This window comes from Protobothrops mucrosquamatus, unplaced genomic scaffold (genome assembly GCF_001527695.2).
Source record: "Protobothrops mucrosquamatus isolate PMUCROS unplaced genomic scaffold, P.Mucros_1.0 scaffold340, whole genome shotgun sequence".
NCBI lineage: Eukaryota > Metazoa > Chordata > Lepidosauria > Squamata > Viperidae > Protobothrops > Protobothrops mucrosquamatus.
This window is the reverse complement of record NW_015386677.1, coordinates 147,840-161,406: the sequence shown is the minus strand read 5'-3', so window position 1 is coordinate 161,406 and position 13,567 is coordinate 147,840. Positions and strand designations below refer to the sequence as shown.

At 39.5% G+C, this 13,567-nt stretch overlaps 1 protein-coding gene across 1 annotated transcript in view; it reads right to left on the bottom strand.

Annotated features, from left to right (window-relative positions):
* Positions 1-13,151, bottom strand: part of BBOX1 (gamma-butyrobetaine hydroxylase 1) — a 45,348-nt gene extending 32,197 nt beyond the window's left edge. Inside the window, exons 1-3 of the mRNA XM_015815389.1 lie at positions 13,132-13,151; positions 8,170-8,633; positions 7,582-7,699 (exon numbers count right to left, since the gene is read on the bottom strand). Of these exons, the coding sequence (XP_015670875.1) occupies positions 7,582-7,699; positions 8,170-8,565 (514 nt within the window). The 5' untranslated portion in view covers positions 8,566-8,633; positions 13,132-13,151. The remainder of the gene's footprint in view (positions 1-7,581; positions 7,700-8,169; positions 8,634-13,131) is intronic.
* Between the last annotated feature and the right edge of the window lie 416 nt (positions 13,152-13,567).

Here is a 13,567-nt window from a genome sequence, read left to right as displayed (position 1 = left end):
CTGTTACTCCCCTCTGGGAAGAGGTTTCTAGCAGGACTACTTGGTTCTGTAATAGCCTTGCTCCCTATGCCATCTGTCTGGTAAACTCGCAAGATTCATTTTTCTCGCCATTTTCTCACATTTATACATAACTTGAATTACACAGTTGTTTCTCTGTGTCATATAATATATGTGGATATATGCAGTGCTTTTTTTCTTTTAAAAAAAAAAAGGTGCTGGAACTCACACACGTCATACAACCTGCCTTGCCTACCCTATAAGGTTCCATCCAAAAAAGGTGCCGGAACTCCGTTCTGGGCGTTCTATGAGAAAAAAAGCCCTGGATATATGCATAATTCTATATTTATTTATTTTTGTCATATTTATGTAGTGTATATTGGAGGTGGTGACCCTTTGAGAGCTGTATGCAACGAAATTTCATTTTAATGTATGCCAATTAGTGTATATTCAAAGTGACAATAAAGATATTATTCTTCTATTCTATTCTACTTAAGGCCAGATCCTATAGACATCTCCTAAAAGCCTTTCCCATCTACTGGATTATTGATATGAGAATGAGAAGGATCAAGGGACAAATAATTTGTGGTCATCAGCATTTTATTTATATAATTTTTCTTCACCAGGACTTATATACAGCCCCTATAAGACTCTGGATGATTTATATTAGAGATCTGGCATGCAAGGATAAGGTTATTTTTGTTATAGTAGAGTCTAATTATATTTCATTAATAATTGTGACTTCCTGAATTCCCGTTACATATAGTCTTTATATTATGACCATAACTGAGCCTGGAACTATGGTTTTTAAATCATGCTGGGCATTAAGCAGGTCATCCTGTGACCAACCCAATTTTACATTTTTTTGTGTTGTCATTAAGAAAGTCCACGGTCATTAAGTAAATCCATTGTCCACAATGAATTCTTTTTTTTTTTTTTGCCAAACACCAGAAATAAACACAAGTTTCTGGCAAAAAAATAAAAAAGTGATAAATTGTACTCACATAAGTGCAGGACATTGCAAATGGCTGTAAATGCAGGCTTGATTGCCAAGTACCCAAAATGCAATCACATGACGGTGGGGTATTACAGTGTAAGTACCTTTTGGAGAGTTTGTCTTAACTATGAACAGTCATTAAGTGACTGGTTGTAAATCTAGGACCATTTCAGTGGTGGGATTCAGCCGGTTTGCACCAGTTCAGCAGAACCGGTAGCTAAATTTTGTTGAATTCAGAGAACTGGCTGAATACACATTGCTTCCGGAAGTCCGTTCTAGGCCTTGGAGGCCTGAAGGAGGACTCTCAGGCCTAGAATGGCCCACCGGAAGTGCATGGATGCCACTTCCGGAAGTCTGTTCTAGGACTCAGAGGCCCAGGCCTGCATCCACATAGAGAACCGGTTGTTCAAGTAGTTGAATCCCACCACTGGACTACTTGTATTGATTTATGCTTAATTATGCTCTTAGTTTATGCTTAATTTTGTCTAAGTGATAAACCCTTGATTATAGTTGGAAAACTTTATAAAGAATAAAAATAAATAAAAATATATGTGTCCCAGGATAATGTTGCAGGAAGGCTGGCTGCTAGACAGAAGTTCCCTGAAGAAGGGCTCCAACACGAGTCCCAAAGCATGGAAGAAAAAACCTCTGGTCTGGTGACCGGCCCAGATTGGATCCTGCAGAAAACTTTATTTACAATATTATATATTATGAAATGCTTGTATGTTGGTTTACAAACTGTACTATTTAAATTGGTGTACAGCATTTAGTTGCCTGATTTCATAATATATGATATAAAAACTAAAGTAAGTGAAAATATGTGTTCCTTTCATGTTTCTATTAATTCATGAAACTAAATGCAGTGGGATAGAAGGGAAAGACCCCATTGCTCTCTAGTGACCAAGGGAGGGTAACTCTCTCCATCATACGATGAACTAAATAATTCAAGCCTCTGTTAGACACAAAAAAAATCTAACAAAAATTCCATAAATCAATTCATTCTATGAAGCCATTTCCTTTCCTGGAATTTGGTATAAAAACATTATGTTAATGGACAGGTTAACAGAGACCATTTATATTATTCAATTAAGGCATTTATGTTTTTTTTTTTACTGCTCTCAAGGGAAGAGCTGGGTTTCTGAATTGCAAAAATCTCTAGCTAAGGAACAAAACAGCTCCTGTATTTCATATTCCCTTTCATTTCTCTCCCCCTCTTCTTTTGCATGCTCAGCAAAATAAGAATGCAGAACTATCCTCAAGTAACAACCTAACCTGTTTATTAACTGGAGGATAATGCTTTATAACTGTACATATTTATATAGAATTGTATGCCCACAATATATGTACACAATCTCTGCAACACATCTTTCTGAGAAGAAGCTATATAAATGAAGGCTTCACTCCTGTACCTTGAACTCAAGTACTATAAAGTTTTTACCAGCAATCCGAATTAGATCCAAGAACAAATTGTTCAAAAAGCAGCTAGGGTGATTTTATTGATTTTGTTGCAATCAAGAAGATATATGATTGGATGTATTATTGGGAGAAACAGCTGATTCCATTGAAAATACCCTCAAATATTTAGTTTTCTATTCATTATCCACAGTATGTGGTACAGGAGAACAAGGAAAAAGTCTACATGTAAAACTGAGTTTCAGATCTTTGCTGCAAACCCATACAGTTAACTGCTGGCTACAAAGAGCACATTTTTCTCATTTCTGCTAAAATATGCCCTGCCCAGAAATGGTCACCAAGAAAATATAGTAGCAAGTGATAGGATGGGTCTATCTAATCCAGCTAGCAAGATACTTTCAAGCTACTTTGTACAGTACAGAAATTTATTTGGTTCTTAAAAGGCAAGTGTTAGTGCCAGTTTTAACAAAAAGCAATATAAATACAAATAGAAAAATAATAATGGCGTACTGGCATACCCGTAATTCTGCACGATAGTACAGAGCTCTCCAATTCAAATAATCATTGAGTGCCATTGTTATCATTAGCCCAATGGCTGCAACTCTAAAGCCTTTTCATAAACTGATGCAAAAGTTTGTAGTGAGTCAAAAATGAATATAATGAGTAGAATCACAGTATGCAATTACCGTATTTTTCGCACCATAAGACGCACCTGACCATAAGACGCACATAGTTTTTAGAGGAAGAAAACAAGGAAAAAAATATTCTAAATAAATAAAAAATCAGTAATGTTGAAAAAGCTGCTCTAAAGCTGCGGTGCGGTCTGGAGGCCGCCGCGGCCTCCCGAACGCCTGCCGTGGCCTCCCGAANCTGTTACTCCCCTCTGGGAAGAGGTTTCTAGCAGGACTACTTGGTTCTGTAATAGCCTTGCTCCCTATGCCATCTGTCTGGTAAACTCGCAAGATTCATTTTTCTCGCCATTTTCTCACATTTATACATAACTTGAATTACACAGTTGTTTCTCTGTGTCATATAATATATGTGGATATATGCAGTGCTTTTTTTCTTTAAAAAAAAAAAGGTGCTGGAACTCACACACGTCATACAACCCGCCTTGCCTACCCTATAAGGTTCCATCCAAAAAAGGTGCCGGAACTCCGTTCTGGGCGTTCTATGAGAAAAAAAGCCCTGGATATATGCATAATTCTATATTTATTTATTTTTGTCATATTTATGTAGTGTATATTGGAGGTGGTGACCCTTTGAGAGCTGTATGCAACGAAATTTCATTTTAATGTATGCCAATTAGTGTACATTCAAAGTGACAATAAAGATATTATTCTTCTATTCTATTCTACTTAAGGCCAGATCCTATAGACATTTTCTAAAAGCCTTTCCCATCTACTAGATTATTGATGTGAGAATGAGAAGTATCAAGGGACAAATAATTTGTGATCATCAGCATTTTATTTATATAACTTTTCTTCACCAGGACTTATATACAGCCCCTATAAGACTCTGGATGACTTATATTAGAGATCTGGCATGCAAATATAAGGCTATAATAGAGTCTAATTATATTTCATTAATACTTGTGACTTCCTGAATTCCCGCTACATATAGTCATATTATGACCATAATTGAGCCCGGAACTATGGTTTTTAAATCATGCTGGGCATTAAGCAGGTCATCCTGTGACCAACCCAATTTTACATTTTTTTGTAGTTGTCATTAAGAAAGTCCATAGTCATTAAGTAAATCCATTGTCCACAATGGACTCTTTTTTTTTGCCAAACACCAGAAATAAACACAAGTTTCCAGCAAAAAAAAAAAGTGATAAATTGTACTCACATAAGTGCAGGACATTGCAAATGGCTGTAAATGCAGGCTTGATTGCCAAGCACCCAAAATGCAATCACATGACGGTGGGGTATTACAGTGTAAGTACCTTTTGGAGAGTTTATCTTAACTATGAACGGTCACTAAGTGACTGGTTGTAAATCTAGGACTATCTAGGATTCAGCCGGTTTGCACCAGTTCAGCAGAACCGGTAGCTAAATTTTGTTGAGTTTGGAGAACCGGCTGAATACACATTGCTTCCGGAAGTCTGTTCTAGGCTTTGGAGGCCTGGAGGAGGACTCTCAGGCCTAGAATGGCCCACCGGAAGTGCATGGATGCCACTTCCGGAAGTCTGTTCTAGGACTCGGAGGCCCAGGCCTGCATCCACATAGAGAACCGGTTGTTCAAGTAGTTGAATCCCACCACTGGACTACTTGTATTGATTTATGCTTAATTATGCTCTTAGTTTATGCTTAATTTTGTCTAAGTGATAAACCCTTGATTATAGTTGGAAAACTTTATAAAGAATAAAAATAAATAAAAATATATGTGTCCCAGGATAATGTTGCAGGAAGGCTGGCTGCTAGACAGAAGTTCCCTGAAGAAGGGCTCCACCACGAGTCCCAAAGCATGGAAGAAAAAACCTCTGGTCTGGTGACCGGCCCAGATTGGATCCTGCAGAAAACTTTATTTACAATATTATATATTATGAAATGATTGTATGTTGGTTTACAAACTGTACTATTTAAATTGGTGTACAGCATTTAGTTGCCTGATTTCATAATATATGATATAAAAATTAAAGCAAGTGAAAATATGTGTTCCTTTCATGTTTCTATTAGTTCATGAAACTAAATGCAGTGGGATAGAAGGGAAAGACCCCATTGCTCTCTAGTGACCAAGGGAGGGTAACTCTCTCCATCATATGATGAACTAAATAATTCAAGCCTCTGTTAGACACAAAAAAAAATCTAAGGAAAATTCCATAAATCAATTCATTCTATGAAGCCATTTCCTTTCCTGGAATTTGGTATAAAAACATTATGTTAATGGACAGGTTAACAGAGACCATTTATATTATTCAATTAAGGCATTTATGTTTTTTTTTTTACTGCTCTCAAGGGAAGAGCTGGGTTTCTGAATTGCAAAAATCTCTAGCTAAGGAACAAAACAGCTCCTGTATTTCATATTCCCTTTCATTTCTCTCCCCCTCTTCTTTTGCATGCTCAGCAAAATAAGAATGCAGAACTATCCTCAAGTAACAACATAACCTGTTTATTAACTGGAGGATAATGCTTTATAACTGTACATATTTATATAGAATTGTATGCCCACAATATATGTACACAATCTCTGCAACACATCTTTCTGAGAAGGAAGAAGTTATATAAATGAAGGCTTCACTCCTGTACCTTGAACTCAAGTAGTATAAAGTTTTTACCAGCAATCTGAATTAGATCCGAGAACAAATTGTTCAGAAAGCAGCTATTCGTAGGATGATTTTATTGATTTTGTTGCAATCAAGAAGATATATGATTGGATGTATTATTGGGAGAAATAGCTGATTCCATTGAAAATACCCTCAAATGTTTAGCTTTCTATTCATTATCCACAGTATATGGTACAGGAGAAAAAGGAAACACTCTACATATAAAACTGAATTTCAGATCTTTGCTGCAAACCCATACAGTTAACTGCTGGCTACAAAAAGCACATTTTTCTCATTTCTGCTAAAATATGCCCTGCCCAGAAATGGTCACCAAGAAAATATAGTAGCAAATGATAGGATGGGTCTATCTAATCCAGCTAGCAAGCTACTTTCAAGCTACTCTGTACAGTACAGAAATTTATTTGGTTCTTAAAAGGCAAGTGTTAGTGCCAGTTTTAACAAAAAGCAATATAAATACAAATAGAAAAATAATAATGGCGTACTGGCATACCCGTAATTCTGCACTATAGTACAGAGCTCTCCAATTCAAATAATCATGAGTGCCACTGTTATCATTGCCCAATGGCTGCAACTCTAAAGCCTTTTCATAAACTGATGCAAAAGTTTGTAGTGAGTCAAAAATGAATATAATGAGTAGAATCACAGTATGCAATTAAATATAAATGCGTTTAATAAAAAAAAATACTGCAAATCAGAACTATTTGAGAAATAGAGCATTGCACTTGGTGACCATCTAGGTAGCAGTATTTTTCATTGACCATAAAATCAAAATTGGTTTTTATTACTCAGTTTGTAAGTAATGTATTTATTGCTTTAAGATTATATCGTCTACGATCTATTCCATTAAGAACTGCCAAATACTGTTTTCATTCTCTTTCCTTCCTGAGTGGAAAGATATTTTGTTCTTTTTGCCTGCTTCTCATTTTCTTTTCTTTCCTGGCCCAGCAGAATCCTTCTTTCCTTTGCATAATAGCAAAATCTTGTTTACTTGATGTCTTTCCGATCCTCCTCTGGCAGAGAAACCCCTACAGTGTGGCAGTGAGATCTAGTCCTTCTCAGCTGCCTCCTCCTTCCTTCCCTTAGGCAACCTCCTGGCCCATCTTCCCTAACCAAGCCTCATTTCTGACTGTCTTCTTACAGCTGCTTCAGAAGTAGGGCCTGACATGGTAAAGGATTCTCATAGGGTAGCGCTGCCTGGCCTGATAGACTTTGAAGTGCCAATTGCACAGTCCAGTGAACTCAAACCTGCTGAGTTAAAACTGGAAGAATTGTAAGAACACACATCACAACCTAGACTGTGCTTCCATGTAGTGTCTGGCACCAGGGCCTTCCTAGATAGGAACCTCAGTGCCTACAAAGTATTGTTGTAGGTCACAGAAAATGACATGGAGAACTGCATGTGGCCTATGGATCATGTTTGAGACTCTTGACTTAATACATTAGCACAGTGATGGCGAACCTTTTAGAGACCGAGTGCCCAAAACCCGCCCTGCCTCTGTCGCTCCACCCTGCCCGCTCCACTCCCACCCCCACTCCGCCCCACCTGCCAGGCCACCCACCTCCACGGCCTGCCGCAGATCGCTCAGGCGGCCCTGCAGCGCCATGGTGGACACGCCCTCCATCCGTGCCCCACAGCATCATCTGCACGTGACGAGACACAAGAGCGGAATCTTGTCCCTGCTGCCCAGCTGCCATGTGCTTGGCTGCGCTGCTCTGCGCCCGGGCGTGACCCTCCTCCCAGGGGGCTACTGATGAGGGGGCTGCGGGGAGAGGCAGGGCTGGGGTGACGGCACGTGTGCCCACAGAGAGGGCTCTGAGTGCCGCCTCTGGCATGCGTGCCATAGGTTTGCCACCACTGCGTTAGCCCAACAACATACATTCTTACCTGATAAAAATAATTCTTCTTGTGCTTTTGCTCTAGCTCGGTCAGAAAAACATCTCTTCTTCAACCATTCGGCCTCAAATTCACTGGTGTGGTCATCTGGCCATACAATATTTACCTTCTTCCATGAAATAGAAACAAACATTGAAAGGCATGCATTTGTATTGTGTGTAGCACAGTCTGAATGCACTTCATTCAAAATTGTTTCATGGAGTTCACTTGGCCTTTGCAAAGAATGCAAGGCCAAGTGAATTCCATGCAAGTGAACGTCTCGTATCTTTGCAAATAACAAAATTTAACAGGCACACAGCAACAAGGTTGCAAGATGAGAGATAACTGGCTTGGTAAAACACTTGTTAAAAAGATTTTGGAACAGCAGTAGACTGCAGAAAATATTGGCCAGCAATATGATGTGGGTTGCAGAAAGGTAGATTGCAGGGGTGCATCAACAGAAATCTAATATCCAAATCAGAGGAAGTGTTGTCTGTTTTGGCCAAAACACCTTAAGTCACATGATTTTGTTTTATGGCTTTATTACAATGGTTGTATTCATTTTATTACAACTGCACATACACATAAAACTCTTTTTACCTTTTTCTGTTCTGTCAGAGTGACATCCTTCACGTTGATATTGATATCTAGATTTTCCAGAAGCAGTTTGCGTGCTTTAGCAGAGTGTAGGAAACAGTCTGGGCACTGGCAATTGTCTCGTAGCCACACCGATGGGTAAAGGCTCTCACTGCCATCTTCCCAATGAACACAGATAAACTGTTTTTTCTCTAAAGTTTCTACTTTCTGGATAGTTGTGCCAATATTGAGGGTCTGAATTGCCTGTGCTACTACCCTTGCTGAATGTAGCCAAGGCTTCCTACTCAATGAAAAATTCTTTTGATAACTCGGCTTGCCCTTTGGTGTTCGTAACAAAACTCGAGAAAAGTCTTCGTAGAGTTTTGTCCTTAACACGTTTTTGGCAAGCGACATCCACATTTTGCTTTCACTTGCTTGGTCTTCCCTTCATCAATGCCTCCTCCTATGAAAGTTGTCTTCCACCAGTTCTGTAAGAAAAAATAATGGTTGGAAGAGAAAATATTGTTATTTGAAGGAGTGTTTCTCTCTGCTTTCAGTGATTTCCTACCCCCTACTACCCAGCCTCATGTAATAAAATCTCCCTGACTTTATTTCTGCATGTTAATTATGACTTATTAAAATAAGGACATATTTTTGAATACTGAGTACAAAGGCATTTGCCCCTAACTATTTTAGGTATTTTCATTAATTTAATGAAAGAGAGGAATTGAATGCCCTATGGATAAAGAAGTGGAATATAAACTCAAATGATAAAAACACTGGAAGCTAGGCATCAAGCATCTGTAACAAAATTAAACACATCTGGTAAAGCTGTATGCTGATTCTTTTCCTTGTCTCTTCCCTATATATGTTAACCGTTGCATAAGCTGCTTTGCTTGGTAAACTGAATTTTCTCTCTTCCCCATCCATACTCTCTGGTAGCTATGAATGCTGCCCTGGTATCTCAATAAACAAAGGTTTTCTGAGAATGTAAAATTAATGGCTCATAGATCACTGAAAAGCTTCTTTGACCTGGTTTTCTCCAAATGTGATGGGTTTCCATAATTAATACCTTTTGCTTGGGGTTAAATTCCCTCCCCCCACAAAACCACAATTGAGTGAAAGTCTCTGAACCTATACACAGAGAGTTCTATTTTGAATAAAAACATTACTAATTCATGAAAAAAATATCCATATGCTTGTGGAGTGGGAAACTCAATAAATTATTGTGGCAGAACATGAAGATATGTGGAAAGACTAGTCACAATATACTTTTTAATAATAATATACACCATGGTAATGAGATCAAACATCTGGAAAGTATTTAATCGCTGTTGATTTTCTATATGTACATGCAAAAAGACAATTCTTATATCTTTCTACACTTATAGATGCACCCTTTCTTACCACACATAGGCAAGTAGAAACATGCACACAATTGGAGTCACATCTCCACAATGGCCTTACAGTCAAAACATGCTGAAGGAAATGGCATTGTGTAATTAAGTGAAACAACCAGATAATCTGCTACGTATGTTGTCTCCTTATTGTTCAGATTGAATATCTTCACCATTGCTGATAGGGTCTGTTGGGTGTCAGAGAACATGGGAGAGGGACAACTGAACTTCTGTTCAGTGCTATTTGGTAACAGGAAGTGACTCTACGAAATCAACGCCTTAGACAAATCTGAACACAAACCCAAACTCTGGCTCAGATATGTAGATGACACTTTTGTAATTTGGCCACATGGGAAAGAAAAACTGGACAACTTCCTCACACATCTCAACAGCCTACACTCCAAAATACAATTCACGATGGAAATAGAAGGTAACAACCAACTCCCCTTTCTGGACGTCCTAATCTACAAAAAACCCAATGACTCCCTAGGACAGACCATCTACCGGAAAAAAACACACACCAACCGCTACTTAAACGCACAATCCCACCACCACCCTGCACAGATCAACTCTGTAGCCAAGACCCTCATCTCCAGAACCAAACGCCTAGCCGACAAAGATACCTGAAAACTGAATTACACACTCTCACAAACGTATTAATCTCCAACGGATTCCAAAGAAATACAATTACCAACCTAATCCAAAAGGAAACACCCCCCAAGAACCGAGACATAGAACAGTACAACGACATCGCCCTCCTCCCCTACATCAAAGGCACCACAGATAAAATCAGCAAACTTCCCCACAAACACAATATCAAGACAGCCTTCGGCACCGACCAAAAAATAGCCAACATCTTAAGAAACCCCAAAGACAGGATCCAGCTAGAAAACCAAGAAATCTATGAAATACCATGCAAAATCTACCCAGCCACATACATTGGACAAACTAATAGGAGAATAAATGCCCGCATCGCAGAACACAAGAACACAGTCAGAAAAGAAGAAAAAACTTCCTCCCTCTTCTAGCACCTTAAAGCTACAGGACATGAAATTGATTTTGAAGGAACCAAACTAATCTCCAAAACTGAACACCACAACAAGAGAATAATTATGGAAGCCATCGAAATAGAAAAACACCCCCACAACATGAATAAACGTGACGATACCTCCCGCCTACCAGACATCTGGAAACTAGCCCTAATCAACAAACGGGTCCTAGCCACGAAAACTGACACCGGACCCAGAACAACAGAGTACGCCACCACCATTCACCCTCACCAGATCCAAACCCAAGCCCAAACCTATCCCTCAGACGAAATGCAACCACCATCCAGAAGCCAAACCATGACGACATCACCAGCTGCTGCACCTCCCTCCGACCCCCACACAAAGCAAATGGACACACGCCATGAACACAGAGGTAGACCACAAACTCGGAGCCAAACCAAAGCCCGGTATGCTACATCACAGCCTTCTGCTCTGGACATCACAGAACTCAGGAGGTTACAACGCTAAAGCTCAGGATGTTACAACACAGCCAACCACCAAGGATGTTGCAACACAAAACTCAGGATATCACTACACTAGATCTCAGGATGTAATCACACAACCCATTACCCAGGTCATTATAACACAAAAGACTAATGGACACACAGCCAGCATCTCAACTACTCAGGATGTTACGAAACAGCTGAACAATCCGCAAACAATAACTCCCACACAGCCAACCAACCCACCTACAGCAACTAAGCCAGCACTACACACACCCCCACCAATATTTATAGAGAGATGGCAGCTCCAATCACACTTTGCTCGCACAAGCACGAAGCCGAAGACCCCAGCCTGAAGATGACGAGTGGGACCTCATTGAAACGTCGCCAAGATACTCTCAATCTTACACGGGAAAAGACCAGAATATGCCAAGACACACACACACTCTCTCTCTCTTTCCCTCTATTATCTATCTATCTATCTATCTATCTATCTATCTATCTATCTATCTATCTATCTATCTATCTATCTATCTATCTATCTATCTTAGTGGCAATCAAAAATAAAATAGTTGAGTTATTCAGTCTTTGGATTGCACATATTTTTACTGGTCTCTGGGTAGTGATCCTTAATACAAACTCATAAAACCATTTGCGCACAAATTTAATCCACAATTCTCTATCATCTAGCCTTGTAACTTATTCAGATTCTCGACCTGTTGAGGGATGAATCATATCAGCTTTTCAGGGCTGGTGAGATCTTCTCCCAAAGAAGTATTGACTATAGCCTGGGTCCAGCTTCCAGTCCTCTCCCAGCAGCTTTCACAAGCCAAGTGAGGCAGGCCGTCCAATCCACAGATGCAGAACTGAAATCACAGAGAACTTTATCCACTTTCTTGAGATTCAGACTCAAAACCCCAGATTGGTTTAGTAGGTAAGGCAGGCTAGAAATCAGGAGACCAGTCCCGGCTTTGGGCCAGTCATGCTATCAGCCCAACTCATCTCACAGAGTTGTTGTTGTGGGGAAAATAGAAGGACTGACTATTAGGTAGGTTCGCTGCTTTGAGTTATTTAGAAAAATAGTAAGGGGAGGAAAAATTAAATTAAATTAAATTAAATTAAATACATAAATAAATAATACCCCCCAGAAATGACAAAACATGACTGATGTCATGTCAATAGATGCCTCCATCCATCCATCAATCTGTACTATCAGTTTCCAAGTATTTATGGTCTATCATTTATTTTAAAAGTTCAGAGTGTTCAGTGGTCTATCATCATGTTAATTTCTCACAGTGTTAAATGAAATTTATGGTTTAGTCCTCTGCAGCAAGCCAAGTGAATTTATCAGAACTCACATGGTGTAAAAAGATTGGGTCTCATCTCCAAGTTTGTGACCCCTTTATAATAAAATATTACATATCACATGAATATTACTCTGAGATACATACATTTACAAAAACAGAAATAACTCTATGGTGGTATACATTTTTTGGGTTGTGTCATAGGAAACTTGTTTCCAATTCTGCCTAATTATACAAAGTTCAATTTAATGTACAATACCAAGTCATTTCTTTGAAACCTATTACTATTATTTTTAAGTGGTGACTTTTTTTTGGCACAGAATTCAACCTTCAGGCATGTGCTTTCCCCACTGTTACTGTACTGTGAAGGCCAACAGGAGCAACAATTAATCAACTGCCACCAGTGAGGAACTTCATAATCCTGAATTTAACTGCAAAATTTGAAGGAGTGTTTGAATGTTCAAATTTAATTTACTTTTTGATCTTGTCATGGGTCTCCAAATATAGTAGGCATCCCCTGCATTCATTGCACGCTGCATATTCACATGGGGGATTGCCCCATTTTTCCATGGGGATGTTTATTGATTGAAATAAAATCAACTGCATTCACACGGCTGTTACATAAATTTCTGTTTTACATAATTTTTTTGCTTTGGATGCAGAGATACGCTTAGCCTATTAAATATGTCTCACATATGACATGCTTACTTGGACTAATCTAAATAAACTAAACAGGTTCTTATAAAATCCTACCTTACAGAGGAAGAGGACTTATAGGCTTCTTTACACCCACCTATTTCCAGTATTATACAGTGGGCAATACTTCTCCTGGCCAGGCCGAAAAAGGTGATCACTCTCGTTCCTGTTTGCCCGGGAGGCAAACCGCAGCTAAAGTGGTAAGACCACCACCGTTTCTACAAGTTGGAAGAGCTGCGGTGCAACTTCTTTACTTTCGAGAGACATCAGAAACGGGACAGCCGGCAAAGGGCCCTGGCTAGTTCCTGCTTTGACAGCGCAGAGGGAAAGCGAGGCAGCGGACGCAGCCCACGAAAACTAAAGTAGGGCTAAGGTCGGCTCTCGGGCACAGCCGCCCGCAAAAAACTATAGCAGCAACTCTGAAGGGCACTCGAGGAAGGGAGAATCGCGCGCACGCTCAACTCAGCCTTTGGTGGAACAGCGTAAACCTACGCACGCATTGCACCCTGGGAGATGGAGTACGGTTGCTGGCC